Genomic DNA, 25,247 nt, shown 5'->3' on the forward strand with positions numbered 1-25,247 from the left:
TGTTTCGGATTTGGAGACCGGGGGATCTGGTTATGATGATGCTGCTTGATCCCATCGATATTAGGGATTTCCAGAGAGCGTACTGCAACCTCCGGGGTACCGCACTTGAGGTGACCTGAGTATATGAGGTTGTTGGAAAGAAGCATGATGTCTTCGCACATGCGGTATTGATGCTCAAGGTTGACGACCGACTCTGGATGGGCGTCGGAAAGTAACTTGAAAAGACTGACATCAAGACCACCTTCTTGAGCTTCTTTGTTCTGCACTAACGGCGGCAGCTGATAGTGATCACCGACAAGGATGAAAGTCCTTGCCATTCGGATCGGGCCCAGACACACAGGAAGTGTGATCTGCGATGCTTCATCCACAATACAATAGTCGAAGATTCTCTGGCTGAAGATGCTGTGGCTGACCCCGAGGCAGGTCGTTGCCACCACCTGGGATTCTTCGTACGACACCTTGAGCTCTTCAATAGTTTTCTTCGGGATGGCTGCGAGGTCAGCAAATTGCTGCACATCTGGATGCACCTTCGTAGGAGCCCCGACCCGCAGAATGCGGAAGTTGTCATCCCGGATCTTCAGCAGGATATTGTCAACAGCAGTATGGGTGTAAGAGGTGAGCAGAACACTTTTCCCTTGCGCGACTAATGCGCGAATTATGTGGGCAATGGTCGTCGTCTTCCCCGTTCCAGGCATTCCAAGTACCAACGCATAGTCTCGGGCACTCATGACTTTGTCGATCGCTTGTTTCTGGTCGATGTTCAAGTTCGCCTTGTCAACACCAGGGAGTGTATAGCCTGACTCCATGGGTTTGAAGGAGGGGGCTTCACCCTCGATAATCAGTCTTCGTAATTGCTTGGCTTGGAAAAGGTCCTTTTCCATCATGGAAACAAGGTTTGTGCGGACAATTGCCATGCCGTTACTAAACTCGTCCTTGTCTAGGCGATAAACAGTTTCTTCGTCCAATTCGACTGGCGGGGAAGAGACACCTTCTTCGAGTATCTCCATGATGCCTTTGAATGACTGGTTGTGTTCGGCATCGAAGCCCTTCATCCGCGTCCTGCCGTGAAGCTTTCGATCAACCGTGACGGTGATGCGTTTCGCGCTGACCTGCACGACATAACCATTTGCAAGGGCAAAGTGGCCTCTCTCATCGGAAACCACAATGGGTTCGCCTATGCTCAGCTGGGATTCAGTGAAGGAGAAACCCGGAGGTGCTTGCTTCTTGCGGAACGTGTATCGGAACCGGTTGATCTTGGGTCCATCCTTATCTTCATAGGTATGATCAGGATCGATCACAACATTGCCGAAGCAGCGGCCGAGAGCTTCGCGCTCACTACTCAAGAGTGTCCAGAGCTCGCGTTTGAACCTGATCATGCTTTGTTCCTCTTTTGTCAACAATTCATCCCATTTCTTGAAGAACTCCTGGTGTTGTGGATTCAAATGTTGGGTAGCTTTAACGAAATCGTCACCAAGACCACTCGTTTCTCCATCACCGTTATCAGCAAGCTTGTGGTAGATGAAGCAAGCTGTTTTCGAGTAGCACTTGTTACAAAAGGCGGCCTTCTTGACCATTGGAGGCAGCTGGGTTCTTTGGCGCATGTACCCGACCACACGGTTTCGTTGTTGAATCATTTGAAGAAGCTCATGTCGGATGCCACGAATACGGAAAATCTTCGATGTTTCAAGATAGTACAATAAGCCGAATGTGCAATCGACGTCTAGCAAAAGGATAGTGAGCGGTCAGATTCAAGATCAGGATACATCAGAAGTCTATAGGTGTTCCAGCCTACCATAGCGATCCGAGAGAAGCAGTGTGTAAAGTGCGGTTTGAGCCCGATGGGCTTGGTTTGTGTCTCTATTGCCCGTCTTCAGTTCGAGAGGTACAAGCAATGTCTTGTCCTGCCCTTGCTCTGAGCAGGCAACCTGAACCGTGGCATCGATATTGCCTTTGAGTCCGTACATCGGAGACCAAATATGCTCTTCAACTTCGAGAAGCTTATTTATACTCAAGCTAAGCTTGGAGTTATGTCGATCCTCGACGATCGATTCCCCCTATGTTCAACTGTCAGTATTGCGCCTCGGTTGGAGGGAGACTGCACTCACGCTTGGCTTCGGCTGGAGAAAGCGTTCCGCCCAATCCTGCACGCCTGGAACTCTGCTCATAACATACTCGATGGCTTCCGCAACAGTCATGCGAATCAGATATAGATCCTCGATCCGCTTAACAATCACATCCTCCACCAGTAGCCTTAACGAAGCCGTATCCCATCGGTTAACCTTGATAGCTTCTTGGAACAGCTCGTGGAATATGTTGCCAAAGACCTGTGCTTTTCCCACATCGGTTGTGTTTTTAATGCGTTCCTGAAGAGCAGCACGACGCTGGCAAGTGATCGAGTCGGCCACGATAGTCGCCGATACTAGATGATCCGGATGAAGTATCACCATGTTAGCAGTATCGTCAACTACGCATTGACCCATGGCGTCAAATTCTCCGATCAGGTGAATATAGGATTCCTTCGTACACGGGCTATCGAACCATGACTCCCGAAGAATAACCACTTTCTTGTCTTCCTTGGCCCGCTCATCTTGTACGAGTAGCACCTGTATATAGTGTCAATAATGGGGGCTTTAGGGGCGTGCAGTGGGCTGACCTGTTCGGATTGGACACGTCCTCTGGGGTTGGAATACGCTGACTCCGCAATCTCAACAATCAAATAGCGCTTGATAGCTTGTCGACTTCTAAGGTTCTAGAGTAGGCATACTTAGCATATTTATAACGAGCATTGATTCACTAGGAGAGACAAACATGATCCGTTCCATCTACTCCTGATTGCCTCATAGAATGTTCGATAGCATCCATGTCTAAGCTACCATCGTCAAACTCATCACCAGAGGAAATGTCAGGGTCTTTTTTCGTCTCATTAAGGGTTCCAACTGCCGATGCAAAATAGCGCTGAGGTCCAGTGCCGGACAGTGGCTGTTCCGGCACATTTGGCCCTTTGGGTATGGGCCTTGCAAGTTTCACGCTTGGCGCCTTATCACACTCGGCAAGAAGATCTTCTATATTGTCGGAAAAATCATCAAAGTCATCATCGAATTCATCAGCGTTAAGTTCGAACTCGTTGTCATTTGTCATGGTCGCATCCACTTTTGAAGTGGCTGTGCTGGTAGCAGCAAAAGTCACCCTCTTCTGGAGGAGGGGAGCCCCTCCATTCGGCGGCATTGATGTCGACGTAGCAGGCTGAATATCCTCTGCAACATCGCGCGACGGGTTGGGATCCACGAAAGGATCCATTGAAGCTTTTGCAAGTTCAAGAAAGTCATCATCGAAGTCATCATCTCCGTAGTCCGAAGACAAGTCGTCCACAAGTTCTGTAGTCTGCGGCGCGGTCTCAGCCCCAATGGGAACAATCGCGTGCTTGGTCTTCTTAGGAGAGAAGCTAGGGCTTCTGCCTTCTGTTGGGGACGCCAGATGACTTTTGGATGTGTTACCGCGCTTTGGGACTGGAGAAGAGTCCGGCGCAAATGATCTTTCAGGAACTTTTTGCAGTGTCTTCTCCATCTGCTTGACGAGAGTGCTGAGGTTGGAGGCCTGATTATTGCCCGAATCGACGACATTGCTCCTTGTCCTAGTGAAGATGCTGCGACCCGTACCGAACCTTTCGTTATCGACTCTTCTCCGCTTCGCCTTGGAAGTAGGCCATTCGGCATTGCAGCTATTCGACCGTCTCAGCCCGGAAGAGCCTCGGCCTGTTCGGGAAGACACAGGTGTCTGTGGGGAAGATGAAAGCAAATGCGCAAATCGTGGTTGAGCAAGTTCGCCAGTACCATTGGCAAGGGACTTGCCCACATAGTTGTTCCATAGTTCGGTGGCAAGATCATGCTGGGGCGTTCTGATTAAGGATTGGTCGTTTGGCAAGTCAATCGATTCTCTCCGCTTGCTTTTCGAGGTTGCTGCCAAGGGGGAGCTCGTTGGCGACAAGTTGCGGCGACGCTTTTTGCCGTGCAATGCAGGCGTTTGCGACATTGGATCGGCATTGGAGCTCGCAGGGACATGTTGCCAGGTGACATAGTCTTCGGGCGTCAACTCTTGCCCCGGGGCACTATTGAAAGCATCCTCGGCATTGCTGATTAGATCTGCGAGGGGTATTCGATTTCCTGGTGTTTGAGGACATTCTTTGATAGGCTTAGAATCAGTTACTTCGATCGCAGGTGGATTTTTCTCCGATTCTGGTTCCTGTTTTTCCACCACACCATTCAGCCACGATGTTTGATTCTCCTTATTGGTATGGTCTGTGGTTGCCGTCGTCTGGGGGGTCTTCTCTGGGCTTTGTGCGTCTTTGCTGTATCGAAAAGCATTCAATTTCGAGCGAGATTGCGAAGAGATTTTGTACGCTCCTGGGGGTCTGTTCATGGTGTTTATTGCTGGTTGTGATCGTGGAGTCGGAGATTAAGCCGACATCGCGATCACGGAAGTCTGTACAATATCTTTAGCGACGGAGCGGAGCGCTGGATGACGATGGATAGCGCGGAAATGGAGTCGTTATTTGCACCTACCTTCAATGGGCAATTGATGGATTCTTGCTGAGTAAAGTGGTAGAAGACGAGAACTGGAGCAGTCGAAACAGGCTCAAAATGACTTAGTAAATGCATGTGTAATGAATGGCAGCTCAAATGCACGCACGATGCGATAAGCCGATCGATCTAATTAGTCCTCAACGCGTCGCGCGTCGAGTGTTCCTGCCTCAGGTGTATCTGTGGCTGCTTCTTGCCTGTAATCCCAGGCAGAAAGGCGGAGCAGGAAATTTGCCCAGTTGGGACTAGTGGCTATGACCCCAGCAAGTCATCGGCCTTTTGCGGCTTCTGAACATCAACCGCTCGACCGACTCGTCCCCCTCCACCTAGCTCCTCCTACCGCTCCGACGAAAGAATTCGATCTCGAAGTCGCTCAATTGACCCGACTATTACCATCGCTGGTCGACCGGGTTGTTGAACTCGGTGTTCCGTGCCATCAGCCCCTGCTTCATCGCCTCAGACAGGGATCCTCACCCGCCACCGCCTGTCCCATCTTGTCCAGCTTGAGGTTTCCCACACCCCAACAGTTATACGCCACATTCACAATGTCTGCTCGCCCATTGTCGTCTTGCCTTCGCGCCCGGTGCTCTGCCCTCCGGGCTCAGAATGTCCAGGGTTTCTCGACCCGCAGCAACCTCCGTGCCGCCGACCACGGTGACCACTATGACCCCCCGACTGGATACCTCTTTGGCCTGAAGCCTGGCCAGAAATATCAGAAGGAAGGCTGGGAGAACATTTGGTACTACGGATTCATTGGCAGTCTGCTAGTCACCGGCGTCGCATATGTTTTCAAGCCCGACACCTCGTGCGTCTAACTCCTCGCCCGTTTCCCCAGGCTCCTCGGCTAGCTTCCTTGTCACGCGGAGCTATGCTGATGGGCTCACTTTGCTCTTTTCTTGCTGACCGGCTTTTTTAGGATACAAACATGGGCTCTCGAGGAGGCTCGCCGGCGGCTGGAGGTCGAGGGCATCTTGGAGGACCCCGACAAGGCCCAGCGCAAGTAAAGCGCACTAGTCCAACTTCTCCCTTGTACTTTGTACATAGATTGGTCGGGCGTGGAAGACGGTTGTTGATTGAATGGTTACACGTGTTATCAGGCACATTCCGGTCCGATCCTAGACAGGGTTTTCCATTTCACTGTTCGCTTTTCTTTCCTTTCTTTCCTGTTACCTGCGTGTGTCTTGTCGTCTTATATCCTTTCATTGGCTCGCTTTATGAACTTAGGAGCGGAAGAGAAAATAAATCAAGACTCTTTGATCACAATCAAGTTATGCAGTCATTATAATATCTTCTACGAGTGGTAAGGAAATCTCTCAGCCGTGGACCATGCTTTCAACGATTGGTAGACAACTAGATGTGAGGCCATCTCTGCTGTACAATGTTGCTTTCGAGGGCTATACCTGCGGATAGATATCCGTACGTCTGAGTAAGGGCATTTCCCTTCGAACCTTCGCAAGAAGCTCCAAGTCAATGTCAGCAACAGCGATTTGCGGTTCCTCATACTCATCTCCGAGACTCGCTACCACTTCACCCCAAGGATTCACAATTAACGAGTGGCCATAGCTGACGCGCTTCTCGTTGTGTGGTCCTGCCTGTGCAGCTGCTATCACATATGACTGGGTTTCGATAGCTCTAGCCCGCAGAAGTGTCTCCCAGTGCGCTCTACCAGTGGGGACCGTAAAGGCGGATGGGTAGGCGATGATCTGGGCATCCTGTCGCCTGAGAGCCAGACTGAGCTCGGGGAAGCGCAACTTTGAAGTTTGTCAGTCGAGATGAACTTGAGTCGAAGGTAACAGCATATGACTTACGTCAAAGCAGATAGATAAGCCCACGCGCCCAATGGGCGTCTCGAATGGCGGCAAGATCTCCATGCCCTTTTCAACACTCCTGTACGTCGAATGTCAGTGAGTTGGGTTCAGCTAGCAGCAACAATAGGATTCACCCACGCGCTCTCTTTCAGCACTGGGCCGCCTTTGATATCGACGTCGAACAGGTGAACCTTCTGGTAGCGCTGTATTATGGAACCCTTGTCATCGATCCAGATGAGAGTGTTCTTCGTCCTACCATTGGATGCCGGTTCATGAATTCCGACATTGATATGAAGCTTGGCTAGTCGAGCCTCTTTCTGTAGACCTAGGACGAATTCACTATCTTGCACGGAGCGCGCAAGAGATATCGTCTCGGCAGGTGAGGAACCAATGTAATCTGAGGCTTCGGGGAGAAACAATGCCTGGTATAGCTTATATTAACACGCAGTATCAGAATATATCTCCGTTGGTCTTACTTTTGCACCAGCTGCAGCTGCTTTGCGAACCAGTGTTTGGCATTGTGCCAGATTGGCCGCTAGACTCGCAGTCGAGCATAGTTGACCAACAGCCTATAGCATCAAGGCACATGTATCAGTGAATTGATGCGATAGAAAACATGAAGGACCAAACTAAGAGCCTACTGCAAGAACCATATTCAACCAATTTTCATAATTCGAAACTTCGCAGACACATACAAACAACAATATGCGTCAAGTGGGAGAATGATGGAATATGTCTTCTTATCACGGCATCGCTTAGTAGATGCTGCCCGCAATTACGTCGGCAGACTTTCCCAATCCGGGCGCCGACATTGCCATCCTGCTTCAAATCCGCAGAACTGGGCGAACCTCCGCCGACAGCCACCATCAACCAAACAACCATCTAACATTTTCGTCGCTTCGATACACAGCGCTGATCACAAGCGCAGTTGCGACCCAGACAGAATGAAGAGCTTACGAAGAGATCTCTCCTCGAACCCGCAGGCTCAAAATGTCACCAGCAAAATCTTCGTCCGGTCCACGAAAAGTGGGAAGGTGCAAAAGATCGTCCGCGAGCTCTATCTGAGACAGGATATTCCATGCTCGTCGAAGCTTTGCTCGGTGTGTCCGTCAGTCGCGCCTGCGGATGCGAATGGAAACAGTGAGCAAGAAACCTGTGGCCGTTGATTGCCGGTGGAAACTGGCTAATGCGACGAATGAATCTCTTAGTTACGCCGTTCGTCCTCTCCGAACAACCCGCGGGCACCAAAGCTTTCCCTCGTGGCCATTATCTTGTTCCTGATACGAATGCGCTGCTGAATGGAATGGACCTTTTTGAACACACCGGAGCCTTTTACGATGTCATCATTTTACAGACCGTCCTCGAGGAGCTGCGGAACCAGTCCCTCCCCCTCTACAACCGTTTGCTTGCGCTGATCAAAACCGACGAGAAGCGCTTTTATCTATTCTTCAATGAGTTCCGCCTGGAGACCCATGTTCGACGTGGCCCCGACGAGTCGATCAACGACCGGAATGACCGAGCCGTTAGAGCCGTGGCGAAGTGGTACATGGGACATTTGCTGTCGACGGCCAAGAAGGCCAAGAAGGAGCGTTCGATCCCAGCGATCGTGGTCATTACCGACGACAAGGAGAACTTGCGGAAGTCGAAGGAAGAGAACATCACCGCGCTGTCACTGACGGATTACGTCTCGGGTCTGGAGGATTCCGACAGGTTACTGGACATGATCAACGAGTCGAGGGAGGCGAGAGAAGCCAAGGGCGCACGCGGCGAGCTCTTCTACCCCGAATACTACACCATGTCGAAACTCCAGACGGGCCTGAGGGCGGGAACATTGCACCAGGGTGTTTTCAACGTTTCGCCGTACAACTACTTGGAGGGCTCAGTTAACGTTCCAGCCTTTGACAAGCCTCTACTGATCCTTGGCCGCGACAACAGCAACCGAGCTATCTCTGGAGATGTCGTTGTGATTGAAGTGCTGCCTAAGGATCAGTGGAAGACACCATCGACCAAGCTTGTGGACGAGGAAGCTGTGACCAAGAATGACAACCCAGATGCCGAGGACAACGAGGCGGTTGTCACTGAAAGAGAACGGAAAGCGTTGCAGGAGGAAGTCAAGAAAGCCCATGGAAAGAACTCAGAGGGTAGACCACAGCCAACGGCCAAGGTTGTTGGTGTGATGAAGCGGAACTGGCGGCAATATGTCGGTCATGTCGATTCAGGATCAGCAGGTTCCCAGACCAGCTCGAGTCGACGACAGCAAAATGTCTTCGTTCTGCCCATGGATAAGCGTGTGCCGAAGATCAGACTACGCACTAGACAAGCTGCAGATCTCATGGGCCAACGCATCCTGGTCACTATTGACGCTTGGGACCGCGATTCACGATACCCCACTGGACACTTCATCCGGTCATTGGGAGAACTGGAAACCAAGGGAGCTGAGACGGAGGCCTTGTTGCTTGAGTATGACGTTCAGTACAAGCCCTTCCCCAAGGCCGTCCTCGACTGCCTCCCTGCGGAGGGTCATGACTGGAGAGTGCCCGCGAGCAAAGACGACATTGGCTGGAAGGGGCGGAGGGATCTTCGAGACCTTCTTATCTGCAGTATCGACCCCCCTGGCTGTCAGGATATTGATGACGCTCTGCACGCACGACCATTGCCGAATGGCAACTTCGAAGTCGGTGTTCACATCGCCGATGTCTCACATTTTGTCAAGCCCAACAACGCGATGGACCTCGAGGCCTCGCAGCGTGGAACCACGGTGTACCTTGTCGACAAACGTATTGACATGTTGCCGCACTTGCTCGGTACCGATCTGTGCTCCCTGAAACCCTACGTGGAGCGGTACGCCTTCTCCGTCCTGTGGGAAATGACCCCCAACGCGGAGGTCGTGTCCGCCGATTTCACCAAGTCGGTGATCCGGTCCCGCGAGGCCTTCAGCTACGAGAAAGCCCAAAAGCGGATCGACGACCCGAAGCAGACCGACGAACTCACCGAGAGCATGCGTACCCTGCTGCGCTTTTCCAAAATCCTCCGCCAGAAGCGCATGGACGCCGGTGCGCTGAACCTCGCCTCGCCCGAAGTCCGGATCGAGGCGGACAATGACGAGGTCGGCGACCCGCTGGCCGACGTTAAGACCAAGGCGATGCTCGAGACGAACAGCCTGGTCGAGGAGTTCATGCTCCACGCCAACATCACCGTCGCCACCAAGATCTACAGCACCTTCTCTCAGACGGCCATGCTCCGCCGACACGCCACGCCTCCCCCGCAGAACTTCGAGGAGCTCATCAACCAGCTCACCAAAAAGCGCGACCTGCGGCTCGATGTGTCCAGCTCGCGGGCGCTGGCCGACTCGCTCGACCGCTGCGTCGACGCGCAGAACCCCTTCTTCAACACCCTGGTCCGCATTCTGGCCACGCGCTGCATGACCTCGGCCGAGTACTTCGTCGCAGGCGCGCACGCCGAGTCCGAGTTCCGGCACTATGGCCTAGCCTCCCCGATCTATACGCACTTCACCTCGCCGATCCGCCGGTACGCCGACCTGCTGGTCCACCGCCAGCTGGCCTCGGCCATCGGCTACGAGGGCGAGGACGGCCGCGCCGTCGTCGAGGGCGTCATGACCCGCAACCGCCTCGAGGACATCTGCCGGAACATCAACTACCGCCACCGCAACGCCCAATTCGCCGGCCGCGCCAGCATCGAGTACTACGTCGGCCAGGCGCTCAAGGCCCGCGGCGAGAAGATGGCCGCCGACGGGGTGGACGGCGGCATCGAGGAGGAGGGCTACGTCATGCGCGTCTTCGAGAACGGCGTCGTCGTCTTCGTGCCGCGCTTCGGCATCGAGGGCGTCGTCCGCCTCGAGGACTTCGTCCTCCCCAAGGACGCCGCCCTGCGCACCGTCGCCGAGCGCCGCGAGCTCGTCGTCCGCCGCCAGAGCGACTTCGACAGCGAGGAGTACACCCTCCGTGTCTCGGACAAGGGGGACGCCGACCAGGCGCATGGCGTCTCCGTCGAGCTGTTCCAGAAGGTCAATGTCAACGTCAGCTCCGTCAAGGAGGAAGGCGGTCGTGGCGCTGGGAAGCGGAGAGTCCGCATCTTGATCTTGGGCCAAGGCGCTTGAACATACTAACACATAACACAAGGGTGAAAAAAAAGTGAAATTATCTATCGATTTATGACTGGCATAATATAAGAGGATTTGGGCGTCTACCGGTGTCTCGCACGTAGGATGACTGTACTAGATTTTAGTCGTGTTCAATCTAAGATTTCTATGCGGTGTAACGATATCCGAGATCTTACGATCTTGTACATCTTCGACCTTTTAACTCTTCCCCCTTCTCGGTACTGATTCTCCACATTATACTCTCTGCAATGACACCATCCCACGCAACAAGCCGACCGGAGACCAAAGGTGCGACTTTGACATTCCTCGAGTTGTTACCTGGTGGTTCATCTCCGTCGCACCGGTTTCGACCTTGGAACCCCGGGGGGCATCCTTGACCCCGGTCTGAGGAGACGAATCATTCAGCGATTTTTCGGCCGCTGCTTGCGCTATTTCCCTAATCTTCCACCCCCGGACTAGCCAAAGACACAAAGCCGCGCCTATGTACATGAAACCGGTGAAAATCTGCACGCGCAGATACGCCGCGTCGCCAGCGTGATTGTTGCGCAACAGCAGGGCAATCGCCTCCGACACGGTGCAAGGGGGCACCAGCACCAGCCAAGTGATGCTCAAGCCGCTGGGCAGATCCCGGAGCCCGATGATCTCGCTCGCGACGGGGGCGACGGTCGCCCAGTAGGTGCCAGAGACGGTGCCGACCAGCACGGCAAAGAAGCAGACTACGCCCATACTGCGCGCAAACGTCCAGATGACGAGACAGAAAAGACCGCACAGGAATGTGAGGAAGGTGGCGATGTTGATGCGACCGAGGCGATCGCTGAACATGCCAACGAAGGGGCGGCCCAGTCCTTGGCCGAGATTGAGGAGGGCGCTTACCACACTACCCTGATGGGAGGTAAGGCCCACGGAGAGGGCGAAGTTGGCGACGCTGAAGAGCAGAGCAACGTAGCCAAGCATGCTGAAGACGCCCCAGCCGAGAAACAGCAGGAATTCCGGCCGCTTGAGGAGCGGCAGCGCAAAAGCCTGGTGCCGGCTGCCTACGGCCTTGTTGCGATCGCGCAGGAGGTTGGCGCACACCAGGTTGACAACGCAGGCAATGATGCCGAGGATCCGAAAGGCCCAGGGCAGGCCTAGGCGAGGGATCATGGTGCCGACGGCGAGCGAGTACATGAGACCACCGAGGCCAGAGCCGGCGGCGTTGATCCCCATGGCCAGGCTACGGCGCCGTGAGAACCATTGCGGGATGATACCGACGGTGCCGACGAAGAGAAAGCCCATGCCCCAGCCAAAACAGACACCTTGACTGAGAAAAATGTGCCATCGTTGGGTTGCAAATGAGGACCCGATGAGCGAGAGCGTCTCAAAGAACACACCCAGGTTGAGGGTTAAGCGCGTGCCGAAGACATGGATAAGGTACGTGGCCACGGGGGCTACGAGAAGCGCACACGATATACTCAAGCCACCAGTAAAGGCATAGGAGAGAGCGGAGGTATTAGGGAACACATCATGGGAGAGGTAGTAGGAGAGAAACACGCCGTAACTCTATATTGGTTGGTCAGCCGTCGGATCTTCCCATATGAATGACGACTACTGACGCTGTTGATGCCCCAGGTGTGGGCATTGATCCAGAACACACAGGCAACACAGACCCAGCCATATCCTCCATCCGGAGGAACGTCTTGCTCATACTTGGACTCTGCGTCCAGCGGAGCAGACTGTTGTGGATTATCCAGATCAGAGGATGGTTCTAGATTCGGATCGTTATCATATTGTTGTGAACGAATGGCGTCGATTGGAGCATTATCTGCCATGATGAATCACACCCAGCCTGCAAGGATAGAGTTCCGAGAAAACGAGTCTTAGGTTGGGCCTCGTTGGTTGATTTCTATCAGGTTCACGACATAGAGCGCAGTACGGATTTATCCCAGATGCGTGTCAATCCCAGCCATGGGCCATGAAGAAGTGGACCAAACGGCCAGGAAGAGGAGAACAAGTGCATCTCGAAGGACGAAGGGGAGGAGTCAAGCAGAGATAGAGGCTAAAGCGAACGATGTGTCATTGATCCATCCTTCTACTAACGAAGTTTGGGCCCGATTCTAGCCAGTCAAGAACGGTTAACGGGCATCAGTCGGCGAGTTGTCCGACTTGAAGAGAGCCCATCATTGGGCCAAAAGTAAATCCCACACATGAAGAGGAGCAGCTGGACTCTATTGAAGGGGACCTGATATGCCGATTGACCCGGTGCGGAGTCCGGGGAGGAGACGAGTAGCGTCGGTTGGTTGCGCCAGTCAGAGAGACTTTGGGGGTGATGACTGATGACAGCAGCTCCAGATCATTTCCAGGCTCCACCTCGACGATGTGAATCCGGGGTTCAGATCAAGGCAAAGTCCACTTCTAGAGCTTGCGCAATTCCAGGTTGTTGGTGATGCAGACATGTTCTGGAGACAGGAAAGAAAGGCCCGAGAGCCACGTGCGGCTGCACGCTGTCATGAAGCATGGCTGCTGCTAAGTATCTCTCACACGGAAGATTGCGGAAGGTTTGTATCTTTTGTACTCCGTATCATAGCTGGGCAATTTACCTGTTTGGCTCACCTCAAGGGTCTTACCAGAATGGGAATCGTCTCAGCATCCGATTACGGGACACAGCTGAAGAAAACGGGGCTAACCTGACCAGGCTTAGTTATTGCTACCCCGCGGTGGCCTCAGGAAAATGGCAGATGTTTGGCTAGTTTGTCCTGTGCCCGAGTGTGCCTTGGTGCCTTAGTGCCTAAGTAACCGTACCTGGTTGTCATGGGTGATGGAATCAGCAATCATCATCAATCATCATCATCATTGATGGCCAGAGCTCAGCTCTGCTGCGGCTGAGCTGAAGATGTGGTGCCTGAGGAAAAGTCCCGATCAAACTTGTTATCGTGCCAGTCTAATCTCCGACACTGTATTTCCAGCTTCTTCCCCTCGTTGACCTCCACCCCCCCTGCTGCTGAACCGAGATTCAATGCTTTCTACTCACCAGGGAGTAGTGATCTAGTTCCCGATCGGCAATGCACACACACTAGACTCCATTGCAGCAATCCTCGTTCCTCTGACACCGCAGATGAAACAAGCAACAAATCGACTTAGACTGATCCGATCTGTCTAGTTCATTCCAGCTTGTCTCTGATCCACTCGCCCCAGCCACCTTTCCAGCTCTCATTGGCCCTGTTCAGCTATAATAGTCACTGACTTCATAGCCCTCCCTGCCTTGAGCAGCCGCCAACTCATCACTCGAACCCCTCCCCTTCTCTCGTCCAAATATTTTCCTGCGGTTCATGACTCTTCACCCTACATCTCCATGGCCAGTATGATGCATAGGCCTCAAACTCAGAAGCCCAAGGAGGGCCAACGCAAGTTCTCCCCTCCTGGCCCGACTTATATGTCCGACGACCAGATCGGTATGTTTACAGTGCCGCGCCAAAGCATTCTCTTCCCCATCCAGCCTTTATCGATCTCATTCGGGCTGTCACCGCTTCGGATCGAGGTCTCCATGCTGATCTTCGACCTACAGCGACCTATTTGAAAGATCTGCGGACTAATCGTCCTACACGTCCTGGCGGATCCAGGCCGCTTCCCGTAAGACCTGCTGCGGCGCCTACTCATCCTCATGATGATTTGCCTCCGCGAGCGGCATCGGCGATGTCGTCTTATGGTCCACCGAGGATGCAGTCTAGCCCTCCCTCCCCAGAGGCCAGATTCCCTCGGGCCACCAGTTCGCTCTCTAACCATAGACCAGCCTCCGCTTTGGGAGGTCCCACCGGACGTCCTTTGGTCCAGGAACCGAGAACCATCCCAATTAGGCAAACTGTATCACCCGCCCAGGTTTTCTCGCGGGTGGAACAGATTCCCCCACGGCCTACATATCGTGAAAATCCCCAGCGACGCATAGAGAAAGAAGAGGCAAGGTCCCTGCGTGATGCATTGCAGGAAATGGACCTCCATGACGAACATGATCTCCACGCTGCTGCCCAAGATGAGGCCACGGAACTGGTATGGATGCATCAAAATCCAGGTATACCGTATAAGAACCCCTATGCACCTTACCAGAATCCCGATCTGCAAGATCTCCAGCAAAGCCCTCCAAGAAGTAGCTTCGCTTCTCATAATGGCGGTCCTAGCTCACCCACAGCTCGCAGGGACAGTCGTCGGCTTATGTTCCAGGGATCGACTGTTAGCCATAAAGGGACGAACGGCTTTCGGGGAAGTGAAAGAAAGTCCTCAGTCGATGGAGATTCACAGACCATTTTGGAAGAAGGGTCAAGCCCGATGAAAAGCCCGACTAAGGGAGGGAGCCTGCGAAGAAGCATGAAGGTCAATTTCGCACTCCCTCAAGAGGGTGAATCGACGGTGACCTCAGGCGATAATCATGGATTAGGCTCGGCCAGTGTCAGGAGCGAAACATCCAGAGGCATCTTCAGAAACCCGAACGACCAAATCTACGAAGAGCCCCATCTTTCTCCTCGGAAGGATGAGGGTAGTCGCTCAATCTTCTCTAGATCAGATTCATCTGCTTTGAGGAGTAAGCCCCGGAATGCCCTTCCTCGCGGGTCCCGACCTCTGCCTGGTCGCTTAGGTAGTCTCTTATTCGTTGATAAGCTTTCTCGCTTCGAGATCCATAAGAATCCTCCGAGTCAAACAAGAAATCCTGAGTATACGACGAACGAGCCTCGGTCTCAAGAAGCGCCGCCTGAACCTGAGGCACCTCAGCAGCAGATTCCAACGAAAGATGGCCTTGAGATCCGCAGTGACGAGCTTCGAGCTGCAACGAGCAAGAAGCTCAGGGACCGCAGCACCAGGCTTCCTATGCCCACTGCGGTGAGCGACCGAGCCGGTCGGCCTATAGTGAGTTTCGATCCCAGATGGAAACCTACCGAGGCACAAAGCCCTCCCAAACGCGACAAGGGCTGGGATGCAACGCCCCCACCGCTGCCTCCAGCGCCCACGATCGAAGTGTCCGAAGCACCATCCGTCCCGGTAATAAATCTACCGGACGATAAGGAGCCTAGAATTTCTGAGATCTCTGGCTCTCGCGGGGGCTCCGGGATAGCTGTGAAGCCATCACAAAATCCGCCAAAAAGTAATGCAGGCCTGAACCGGGCTCCTCCAAAGACTGCGACAGCCTCGGCGAGTCGTTGGCTATCGACTTATACACGCTCCGGGGTACCTACTGCCAAGTGCGAGAGCTGTACACTTCCAATTGCTGGAAAAATTGTGACTGCTGCGGGCACTCGATTCCATCCCGAGTGTTTTGTGTGTCATCATTGTCAGACACCTCTTGAGTGCGTGGCGTTCTACCAAGAGCCCGATGCGAAGAGAGCTGAGCGACTAGCCGAGTCAGCGGCCGATGATGAAGAAGCTCGAGCGTTGAGATTCTACTGTCACCTCGACTTCCACGAGTTGTTCAGCCCCAGGTGTAAGAGTTGTAAGACACCGATAGAAGGGGAAGTGGTCGTGGCGTGCGGGGCCGAGTGGCATGTCGGTCATTTCTTCTGTGCTGAATGTGGTGATGTACGAGAACCCCCCAAAAGTTCCTAAATCCTGCGCACTGCTAACCTTTCTTTTTTTTTCCTGCTTCCAGCCCTTTAGCTCAGAGAAACCATTCGTGGAAAAGGATGGATTTGCGTGGTGCTTGCAATGCCATTCCCGCCGGACCGCCCCCCGCTGCCTCGGCTGCAAGAAGCCCGTCCTGGACGATGTGGTGATCTCTGCCATCGGCGGCCAGTGGCATGACCAGTGCTTCGTCTGCCACGAGTGCGGCGACGGGTTCGGGCCCGAGGGGCGGTACTTTGTCCGCGAGGGCGAGCCCAAACGAACGGCCAAGGGCCGCATCATCGGAGGCCCCGTGCAGCTCGCCGTGTGTGAACGCTGCGAGGGCATCCGACTGAAAGCATCCCCCTGAAATTTTCCCACCCGAAAAAAAACACCTTTGACAGCTTCGAATCCTGGTTCGATTCGTGTTGCTGCATTCTTTTTCATGTCGAGAGTTAATTACAGGTCATATTCTCCACAATCCACCGCTCCCTCCCCGCGTCACAGTGCGGCTCATTGATTGAGATACACACACACACACACACACACACACACACACACACACACACACACACACACACACACACACACACACACACACACACTGCTATATCTTTTTGGGCCAAGTGCGCCAACCCTGATATCTCTTGACTTTAATTTGCATTGTTTATTTGCCAGCCAAGTTGACTACTAGAAATCCACCATGTTGATTTGCATAGCAGCAAGCGGGAGTTTAGCACGCGAAATATGTTTTCGGGACGAGGTCTGAGCATGAGAATGTTGTTCTGCTGTTTGCGTCTTGGTTATGCTTTTTCTCCGTGATTTTATTTTCGGCATTTGTTGCATTTCCTTTTGAGGTCTTCGAACATCATGACAGCTGGGATGCCATTTCTTTAGAAGGTATATTGTCGACGGACTTCCTAACTATAAAAACCAACCGTAGAACTCTGGAGGCAGTTGCCTACATCGAAATAGGCACACAGAAATCGATCCAGTTCGCAAGCATATACAATTCATCTATATAACTTTTTTGCTAAACCCTTCCTTCCTCTTCCAGAGGAATCATAGTCCCAGGACAAAACGATGCGCTCTAAGGCCTAAGCCGGCCAAGCGGGATCTTCCTTCCTCCGGAACACCGCAACATACTTGTTGCCCTTGTTGCGCGTGACCTTCTTCGACTCCTCCGTCTCCTCGCTCATGACGCGCACGCAGGGGTCCTGCGCCAGCTCCTCGTCCGTCAGGCGCTCGAACAGCTCCTTGACCGTGCCGACAGCGCCATCGACGGCCTCGGCGTCCTCGCCCTCGCGGAAATGCCGCAGCACCCAGTGGTGGTACTCCTCGACGTCCGTGATGGTGTAGAGCAGGCCGCCGGGCCGCAGAGCGTAGGCGTACTCGGCGTTCAGCGTCTCCGAGACGATGCGGGCCTTGTGCTTGCGGGCCTTGAAGTGCGGGTCCGGGAAGCAGATGAAGATCTTCGACAGCTGGTGCTTGGCGAAGAAGTTGGGGAAGAACTTCATCGTGTTGCTGCGAATCGCCGTGATGTTCTGGTAGCCGCCGGGGACGAGGGTGGTGGCTTCGGTGGTTTCGTCGGTGGTGGTGGTGTTGGGGTCGGTGGTGGTGGCTTCGGTGGCGGTAGGGGTTTCAGTGGAGGTCGGTTCGGTTTCCATGGCGGTGGGTTCGGTGGTGGGCGCTTCGGGGGCAGCGTCTGCAGTGGCTTGAGTGGTGGTGGTGGTGGAGGCGGAGGCTTGGGTCGATTGAAGTTGCTGCTGCTGGGCGCGGAGGGCTTGAATCCGGGTGGACAGGTAGTCGAGGACGGAAACGCGGATTTCCATTCCTGTGTTCGCCGACAGCACATCAACTCTCTGCTACTTGCGGGAAAGGATATGTCCTGCGCAAATATGATAGACAACGAACAATAACAGGGTAACACATACCAACCATCAACGTCTCCGGCAGCAACGGCGCAAGACCGACGAGCAGCCCACCGAATCCACACCCGATATCCACGATCTCCACATCCTTCAGCAGCTTGCGGGTGCCAATGAGGTTCGTCTGTGACGGGTCCGGGTTCACGTAGGCAGGAAAGTGCGAGGCCCAGTCCATATGCGCCGGGCTGAGGGGACTATTTTTGAATGAAGTCAGTCACCCAGTAGTAGAGGATAGAAGACACCAAGGCCAAACGTACTATTGCAATTGATGATCCGAGAACGGATTCGCATGCGCCCGCTGACGGTAGAACTTCTTCTTGGGCAGCTTGACCCGGGCGGGGAGGCTGGTCTCGTTGGTGGTGCTGCTGCCGCCATCGGGGTTCGTAGCGGCTGCCTGCTTGCGATACTCATCGCGCTTCTGGCGTTTGGCAGGTGGAGGAGTCATTGTGGTTGTGGTCCTGCAGCGTTGACTCGAGAATATGTCACTTCAATATAAGGAAGTGGGAAGATCCACCAAGATAACCCAATTGCAGATCGGTGCAGCGGGGGAGGGCAATGGAGGATGGTGACGGACGGGGGCGAAGGCGGAAAATTCTCCAAAGCGGAGAGAAAAGAAAGGGAGGGAGAGCGGAAAGTTGAGTACACTACTCCGTACGTACTGCTGCCGCCGCCCGCCCGCCCGCCTTTGCTTATCGATACCGGCGGTATCGGTTAATCGACTCAGCTTCTGAACAAAACAACCACCGACTATCTCATCATCCAAATCTAACAATTGCAGAACGATCTATCCCACCAGCTATAGTGGGGCATCCATAGCACAACCTTGCTATAATACATATACATTCACATACACATAGACAATGACTACCGCCCCACCGCCCTTCCAATTCCCGCCAACCTACTCCTTCCCCCCCTTCTTCACCCCACAACCCAACAGCGCTACGCGCACCTCGCAGCTCCAGAAATGGTCCGCCCTGATCCAGTCATGGTGTCGCCATCACCGCACCTACCGCCTGACGCTCAGTGAGGCCATCGAGAGCCCGCTGTTCTACAACGCTGCGCTCCGGAAACGACTGTCCATGAAAGATGCGCGGGATGTGCTGGACTGGATGGCCAAGGGGGAAGAGGACGGCGGCGGCGGAGGACAGCGGGCGGAGTGGCTGGATGGGAGCACCAAGACCGTGGCGCGCATCTGGTGGAAGAGGCCCGAGGAATGGGCGGGGATCGTGGCCGATTGGGTATGTGGATTGCGCTAGGCACTTGGGAGGGAGGGGGAGAGTGCGCATGGATGCAAGGTTTCGCTGCTGACCTGGTTATGATCGCAGGTGGAAAATACAGGGCAGAAGAATGTGGTTCTGACGGTCTATGAGTTGGTGGAGGGGGAGGGGACGTTGTCACAAGGTATGTTTTGCTGTGAGTTATCCTTCGAACAGAGGAACTGATCGGCTAGAATGGCACGGTATGGATACGGACGTGATGCTGAAGTGCCTCAATGTTCTGGTAAAACGAGGCAAGGCACAGGTCTTTGGCGGCGAAGGCCAAGAAGGTGTCAAATTTTTCTAGACGGTCATCTGTTCGTGATATCTGGACAAATTGATTGCGGGTACCACAAGCTATTTTCATGCAAAATGTAAGTCATTTACAAAAGCCCCCGGCGAAGTGACCTGAAGAAGTCATGCCTATCAATTCTTTCAAACCAGCAAAGACGCTTGGACGCAGCACTCATAACACCATGCAGATCTCGACCTGCTTACTGTTCCGAAACCTCGGCCATTTCTTCGCTCAGCTCGTAGGCATCCGCAGCATGCAGCTTCTGGGACATAGCCATATCGAGAAGCCATTCCACACGAACAATCCGTGGCGTTTTGCCGGTGCTCAGAACCATACTTCGGAAGCGTGGCCATGTCTTCACCTGATCCGATTCCGTGCTGCTCAGCAGATACACCTCTTTGCGACTGGGGTCGTCATCTTCCGAGCTTTCCTCGCTCTCTTCTCTCTGTGATCGGTACGAGACCCGACCCCGGAACAGAGTGCATTGACCACCGTTGGCATCCACAATGGACTTGAATGCATCGAACCCACCACGAATTGTCTCCACACAGTAAATCTGGTATCCGTGCAACAGCTTGTTCTTGTTCGCCTTGGCATTGGTTCTGGCATTTTCAAGCTTGAATCCGTACTTTTCCTCGGAAGCCTTGTCCTTGAGGGTGTAGTCGGCAGGATCTAGGAGGGCATTCTGCTTGAGACACTGGGTGACGAAATCGATGTTCATGAGGACTGGTCCGTAGGCCAATGCGTTCACGAATTTAGGGGTCCTGAGGATAGACGGTGCGGCAAGGTGAGAACACCTCTTCGCTTCTTGGACTACCAAAATCCCAAGGTCACGTAGTTGTCGCTGTGAATGGTTAGATCGCAAAGTCTTGATCGTAATGTTAGAAACATACCTTGTCAGAATCCTCTGTCTTCGGGTTCTTGACCCATTTCTGATATCCGGTTATCAGCAGATGCATCGCGACAGGGGGTCTAGACTTCTTCTGTCTCTTTGTCTCTGTCGTTTCATCCTCGTCGCTTTCGTCCTGCGGTTCCATGGACACGCGCTTCTTGCTGGGGTTGAGTACTACGCGATCCTCGTCTGAGACTCTCCGGCCACCATGAATCACACCCCCAACACGCCTCTTCTCCTTCTCGTACAACGCCATATCGGGTGCAAGATCGTGTAGTCGAGCAGCGGCTACCTCCTTTGACTTGCGACTGCTAGTGCTCGATGGAGTATCATTCTCCTTTCCTTCGGAAGTGAGCCGGGTCCGAGCGGGCGTCTGCAGTTTTGGAGGATCCATGGCGTTCCGGGACTTGTCCGCAACCCGCGGTGTAGCACCTGACGTGCGCGGCACTTCGGTTTCGGACTCAGTAGTTCTTGCGGAAGACTGCTGGACAATTTTCGGCGTCTTGGAGGTCACAGTGTTTTGGTCCTTGTGCTGCATCACCGGTCGCGGGCTCGACGGTGCCTGTACCCCGTTGTTGCTCTCGAGCAAGAGCTGACTCTCGAGTACGGCTTTATCCAGTCTGGTCTGGCCCACAACCTCGCCCAGGTTTGTTCGCTTGGGAAAGTGCGTGTAGCGGGGATCGGAGACGGGCTGCAGCTTCCATTTCGCGTAACTCTCCTCCAGCCACAGGTGGTTGACAACTTGCAGACCCCATTCCTTCGCTGCGGCGCATTTCTCGCTGTTTCCATGCGCGGTCACCAGGTGTGTGTTTTCTTGCTTAAGGGTCTTGGTGCATTCGGCGCCCGTGGCTGTGATCAGGTGCTCCAGGTAGCTCCTAGCTTCTCCGACATAGTTTGAGAGACTGATCTTGAACCCCTGGAATCCCGGGATACCCTTGCGTGAAATGGGGTAGTGTAACAGTCGTCGTAGAGGAGAAGTCCAGGTGTTATATGTCATGAGGTGGTAGAGCCAGGATAGATTGCCGATATCTTTGTTCAACTGAAACGCCATGCGGTAGGCGAATCCTTCTCGGTAGCGGCAGATCAGGATGTCCGCAGCTGATATGTCTGAAACAACAGAACCCCCACCCTCCCTGATGATGTCTCCGATGGAGCCAGAGAGACGCGACCCGATCCCAAGATCCGGAGCAAGCATGACACTCTTGGCCTCGAATACATTGAGCCTGGGCAATTCATCTGACGACTGCACCGCGACTGGTAGATTAGTGGGGTCAGGTGTCGATGCACCGATGATGTCTCGGTTCTCCGCTGAGCGTATGGGAGCGTCGGGCGCCGCACGCAGAATCTCGGGGTCGGGGAGAAGGTAGGGGCGTTCGTCGATTCGTCGTCCAAGCTTGAGGCAGTCATCGAACCTGGAAGAAACCTTCGTTAGACCTATCAAGTTGAGCTTGGCTTCTGGGTCTGCTCACCAGTGGGGCAAGACAATTTTGATCTTGAGCCTCTTCGCGATGATCAAGCGGGCCTTATCCGAGTCCGCGGTCAGGTCAACCAAGTGGGTGACCGGCTGGGAGATTCTGGGACTATACAGTCCACCCTTTGCGAGAACTCCTCCGATGATTGCTTCCTTGTCGCCCTCCGGGATGTCACCGCAGGTCACCACCACATCGTTCAGGATCAGTCGAGGATCTGGGCTATATTGCCGTGGGTTGGCCAACTTTCGCTTCTGAAGACAGGCCTGTAGCCAGTATGGTTTGACAACGGGGATCAGGGCATCATTTGCGGCCTCAAACGCGGGGAAGTCGACGGTGCAGCTCATCAGGTGCGTGAATTCGGTCAGAGGCGGGAATTCGGCCGGTGGCTCGTAAATAACGGATTCGCCGCCATGTTGCTCGAAAGTGAATGCCAGCTGTGTGAAGTCAGGGTCAGTAGTTGTCTTCTTCAGTAGTCTCGGGGCGCGAGAGGGTAAGGTGACAGACTTGATGTGCCGCATCGGCAGGGAGATCTCTGGAGCATATGATACAGATCTTGCACTGGCTGAAGAGTTGACTCTCTCCACCTTGGTCCCCCATGGTGGGAGCTACTCCGGTGGCTCTGTTTGATTTTTCAGGGTAGGCTGCGGTGCCCGTGTGTTTGGCCGAGTGATGTAAGGATTGGTGTACGTGCTGAGGGGAGATCGAATGACAGCTGAACCTCGTGGTGTTGCAAATGCGACGCGCCGACGCGCCGCACGACACCACGTCACGTGGAGATAAGATGTATCACAGATCAGCCTGGTTGAATAACATCATCGGGTAGCAGTTCCAGGTGTCATTGTTTATAGTCCCATGGGCATAACAAGTACAGTACGTGGTCTGTTAGAAGTCGAGGTGAGGAGGAGGTTTCAGGAGGGTGTGAGAAGTGATGAGTTATGCTATCTCCATACTAATTGGCTGAACCGCCCACTGGTTATCTTTCAGTAGTAACACATTCGTATAGTCAAAACATAAATCCTCATAGTCGATGCGTATATCGTCGTATAATTGCTAGGCTTACATGCTCGATTCGGCCATGTTGAATGGGAAACTACGCATTGGCGATGGATAGGAGGGATTTAAAAGCATCTCTTGCCGCAAGAATGCCCATGATTTCCGCAACATAAAATATATAAGTTACTCCGTAAACCGCACTGAAACCTGTCTCGTCCACATCATGCCATCGTTCCAGGCAACAACTTATCTAAAAAACAATCAATTGCATCGCCATGAATCAACATCCCCCGCAGTCCCTCGAAAATGGAACAGGAAAAGAAAAAAGTCAAGTCTAACGTTTACATCAACAATCATGATTGAACACAGGCGAAGATGGATCAACGACCGAAAAAGGGCAAAAAATATGACAAGAGTGGGATTCGAACCCACGCCATCAAACGATGATCAGGAAGCTGTGAAGCTATGTGCTAAGGTAACCTTAACCTGACGCCTTAGACCAACTCGGCCATCTTGCCTGGTGATGTGATAACTGTTCACCTGCTTGACACTATCATCAAAAAAATATGAGAGTATCATCAGGGGCACTCTACTAATCAACCTCGGCTCGTTTTCAACCCCGGCAGTTCACCACTCCGATCTGGGGAAATAGTTTCCCTTCCCCACGCCCCGAGGCACCGGTTGAAGTATTATATATGCATAGCCTCCCTATACCCTCTGGTCGCGCATAGATCCCCATAGGAACCAACCACCAACATGTCCTCGTCACCAGCGACATCCAGCCCCTTCCGGGTAGTCGAGCACACGGTCGAATGCCAACATATACGAGAGTATCCCGCGGCCACCGCCAACGAGCAAGAGGACATTCTAAACCTTGCAGTAAAACAGTACATCCCACTGGACAACCCCAACCCCCAGCCGGGAGACGTCACAATCCTTGCCGCACATGCCAATGGCTTCCCCAAGGTACCGCCGCGCAATTCACAGCCGCTGTCACACAGCGGCTCCCCGCACCGACAACCAGTACAGCCCAACTGACCCCTTCATCGCCAGGAACTGTACGAGCCCCTGTGGGAAGAGATTTACGCACGCTCCAAAGCCAATGGCTTTCGCATCCGGAGCATCTGGATGGCAGATGTAGCCCACCAGGGCCAGAGCAGTGTGCTCAACGAGGACCTTCTCGGAAATGACCGTATGTGTACCTAGTTCCTACCCCATTTCAATAGTCACAGCCATTGACCAACATGCGCGCGCACGCATAAACAGCGAGCTGGTTCGACCACCCCCGAGATCTCCTGCACCTCCTCAACGTCAAGCGCAAGGAGATGCTACGACCCATCGTGGGTGTAGGCCATAGCATGGGCGGCGCACACCTGTACGGAACCCCCCCCCCCCCGCCCCCCTCCTTCCTTCTACAGCACCCACAGGGCCCCCCTCCACTAACCCCAACCAAAAGAACCCAACTATGTCTCATGCACCCGCGCCTCATCCACACCCTCATCCTCCTAGACCCAGTCATCCAGCGCGAATCCACGCAACTCGACCACCTGGAAATGGCGCACCACCACCGCGAGACGATCGCCAAAACCACGCAACTCTCCACCTACCGGCGGGAGGTGTGGCCCTCGCGCGCAGCCGCCGCAGCGAGCTTCCAGCGCAGCCCCTTCTACCAAGCGTGGGACCCGCGCGTGCTGGCCCGGTGGATCGAGCACGGTCTGCGCGACCTTCCCACCGCGATCCACCCGTCGGACCCCCCAAAGGATGATGCCGACGACGACAAAACCCGCCCCGTCACCCTCAAAACCACCCTCCACCAAGAAGTCTTCACGTTCTCGCGGCCCAACTACGACGGACCGCCCGGCCGAGAAGTCCCCGTGGACCGGACGACGCACCCGGACCTGAACCCGGAGCATTTGGGGTCGTGGCCGTTCTACCGCCCGGAGCCGTCGCGGGTGTTCGCGATGCTGCCGCATCTCCGGCCGAGTGTTTGTTACGTCTTCGCGGGGAAGTCGGATATGTGTTTGCCGGAGATGATGGCGGATAAGCTGAGGGCGACGGGGACGGGGCTCGGCGGGAGTGGAGGGGTGGCGGCGGGCCGGGTGCGCGATGTCTACCTGAAGGACTTTGGGCATCTGCTGGCCCAGGAGGCGCCGGGGCAGTGCGCCGAGGCGGCGAGTGAGTGGCTCGGCGGCGAGCTGAAGCGGTGGCGGGCTGAGGAGGAGGCCTTCCGGGAGCGGTGGCATAAGAAGTCGAAGATTGAGAAGGTCACCATCGATGCTCGGTGGAAGGAGCATGTTCCCAGGGCGGAGAGGCCCAAGAAGGCTGCTCCCGAGTCGAAGTTGTAAGG

The 25,247-nt window shown here is 54.1% G+C and overlaps 9 protein-coding genes and 1 non-coding gene across 10 annotated transcripts; 5 read left to right on the plus strand and 5 right to left on the minus strand.

The window, feature by feature from the left end:
* The first annotated feature begins 4,873 nt into the window (after positions 1-4,873).
* ASPACDRAFT_122496 (uncharacterized protein) lies at positions 4,874-5,855 on the plus strand. The gene is made up of 2 exons (XM_020196543.1): positions 4,874-5,382; positions 5,494-5,855. The coding sequence occupies exons 1-2, from the start codon at positions 5,123-5,125 to the stop codon at positions 5,579-5,581; spliced, it is 348 nt and encodes a 115-aa protein (XP_020054166.1). The 5' UTR covers positions 4,874-5,122; the 3' UTR covers positions 5,582-5,855.
* On the minus strand, positions 5,833-7,106 carry ASPACDRAFT_122497 (carbon-nitrogen hydrolase family protein). The gene is made up of 5 exons (XM_020196544.1): positions 7,027-7,106; positions 6,862-6,954; positions 6,524-6,807; positions 6,386-6,464; positions 5,833-6,328 (listed from the first exon to the last, which is right to left on the minus strand). The coding sequence occupies exons 1-5, from the start codon at positions 7,036-7,038 to the stop codon at positions 5,972-5,974; spliced, it is 825 nt and encodes a 274-aa protein (XP_020054167.1). The 5' UTR covers positions 7,039-7,106; the 3' UTR covers positions 5,833-5,971.
* Positions 7,107-7,329: 223 nt separating this feature from the next.
* Positions 7,330-10,502, plus strand: ASPACDRAFT_62104 (exosome catalytic subunit DIS3; the record flags this gene model as incomplete). The annotated part of the gene is made up of 2 exons (XM_020203759.1): positions 7,330-7,525; positions 7,594-10,502. 2 exons carry the CDS (start codon positions 7,330-7,332, stop codon positions 10,500-10,502), a joined length of 3,105 nt encoding a protein of 1,034 aa, XP_020054168.1.
* Positions 10,503-10,739: 237 nt separating this feature from the next.
* ASPACDRAFT_31998 (MCT family MFS transporter) lies at positions 10,740-12,313 on the minus strand (the record flags this gene model as incomplete). Its single annotated transcript, XM_020199848.1, has 2 exons — positions 10,740-12,044; positions 12,098-12,313. The coding sequence occupies 2 exons, from the start codon at positions 12,311-12,313 to the stop codon at positions 10,740-10,742; spliced, it is 1,521 nt and encodes a 506-aa protein (XP_020054169.1).
* Positions 12,314-13,833: 1,520 nt separating this feature from the next.
* Positions 13,834-16,434, plus strand: ASPACDRAFT_45130 (LIM domain protein; the record flags this gene model as incomplete). Its single annotated transcript, XM_020201551.1, has 3 exons — positions 13,834-13,933; positions 14,047-16,043; positions 16,114-16,434. The coding sequence occupies 3 exons, from the start codon at positions 13,834-13,836 to the stop codon at positions 16,432-16,434; spliced, it is 2,418 nt and encodes an 805-aa protein (XP_020054170.1).
* A 727-nt stretch (positions 16,435-17,161) lies between these two features.
* On the minus strand, positions 17,162-18,437 carry trm8 (tRNA (guanine46-N7)-methyltransferase; the record flags this gene model as incomplete). The annotated part of the gene is made up of 3 exons (XM_020201552.1): positions 17,162-17,898; positions 17,999-18,186; positions 18,250-18,437. 3 exons carry the CDS (start codon positions 18,435-18,437, stop codon positions 17,162-17,164), a joined length of 1,113 nt encoding a protein of 370 aa, XP_020054171.1.
* A 415-nt stretch (positions 18,438-18,852) lies between these two features.
* Positions 18,853-19,555, plus strand: ASPACDRAFT_45132 (ESCRT-II subunit protein VPS25; the record flags this gene model as incomplete). The annotated part of the gene is made up of 3 exons (XM_020201553.1): positions 18,853-19,230; positions 19,318-19,393; positions 19,443-19,555. 3 exons carry the CDS (start codon positions 18,853-18,855, stop codon positions 19,553-19,555), a joined length of 567 nt encoding a protein of 188 aa, XP_020054172.1.
* On the minus strand, positions 19,539-22,534 carry ASPACDRAFT_79961 (uncharacterized protein). The gene is made up of 4 exons (XM_020205526.1): positions 22,412-22,534; positions 21,905-22,341; positions 20,437-21,847; positions 19,539-20,387 (listed from the first exon to the last, which is right to left on the minus strand). Exons 1-4 carry the CDS (start codon positions 22,502-22,504, stop codon positions 19,743-19,745), a joined length of 2,586 nt encoding a protein of 861 aa, XP_020054173.1. The 5' UTR covers positions 22,505-22,534; the 3' UTR covers positions 19,539-19,742.
* A 773-nt stretch (positions 22,535-23,307) lies between these two features.
* On the minus strand, positions 23,308-23,418 carry ASPACDRAFT_t233. Its single transcript has one exon. It is a non-coding gene; the product is annotated as a tRNA-Leu (tRNA).
* A 238-nt stretch (positions 23,419-23,656) lies between these two features.
* On the plus strand, positions 23,657-25,245 carry ASPACDRAFT_31733 (putative toxin biosynthesis protein; the record flags this gene model as incomplete). Its single annotated transcript, XM_020199834.1, has 4 exons — positions 23,657-23,866; positions 23,954-24,092; positions 24,167-24,275; positions 24,357-25,245. The coding sequence occupies 4 exons, from the start codon at positions 23,657-23,659 to the stop codon at positions 25,243-25,245; spliced, it is 1,347 nt and encodes a 448-aa protein (XP_020054174.1).
* Positions 25,246-25,247: the final 2 nt, after the last annotated feature.

Source organism: Aspergillus aculeatus (assembly GCF_001890905.1).
Source record: "Aspergillus aculeatus ATCC 16872 unplaced genomic scaffold ASPACscaffold_12, whole genome shotgun sequence".
In the NCBI taxonomy this organism is placed as follows: Eukaryota; Fungi; Ascomycota; class Eurotiomycetes; order Eurotiales; family Aspergillaceae; genus Aspergillus; species Aspergillus aculeatus.

What these genes read in the sequence shown, in the direction of transcription:
- ASPACDRAFT_122496 (XM_020196543.1), top strand. Translation starts at nt 5,123, where the DNA reads ATGTCTGCTCGCCCATTGTCGTCTTGCCTTCGCGCCCGGTGCTCTGCC. An exon ending in GTTTTCAAGCCCGACACCTC is followed by an intron (nt 5,383 to 5,493) that starts GTGCGTCTAACT and finishes CGGCTTTTTTAG; the next exon opens with GATACAAACATGGGCTCTCG.
- ASPACDRAFT_122497 (XM_020196544.1), bottom strand. An exon ending in CAGCTGCAGCTGGTGCAAAA is followed by an intron (nt 6,808 to 6,861) that starts GTAAGACCAACG and finishes AAGCTATACCAG; the next exon opens with GCATTGTTTCTCCCCGAAGC. An exon ending in CCAGTGCTGAAAGAGAGCGC is followed by an intron (nt 6,465 to 6,523) that starts GTGGGTGAATCC and finishes TTCGACGTACAG; the next exon opens with GAGTGTTGAAAAGGGCATGG.
- ASPACDRAFT_79961 (XM_020205526.1), bottom strand. Translation starts at nt 22,504, where the DNA reads ATGGGGGACCAAGGTGGAGAGAGTCAACTCTTCAGCCAGTGCAAGATC. An exon ending in AAAATTGTCTTGCCCCACTG is followed by an intron (nt 21,848 to 21,904) that starts GTGAGCAGACCC and finishes GGTTTCTTCCAG; the next exon opens with GTTCGATGACTGCCTCAAGC. An exon ending in AGACAGAGGATTCTGACAAG is followed by an intron (nt 20,388 to 20,436) that starts GTATGTTTCTAA and finishes AACCATTCACAG; the next exon opens with CGACAACTACGTGACCTTGG.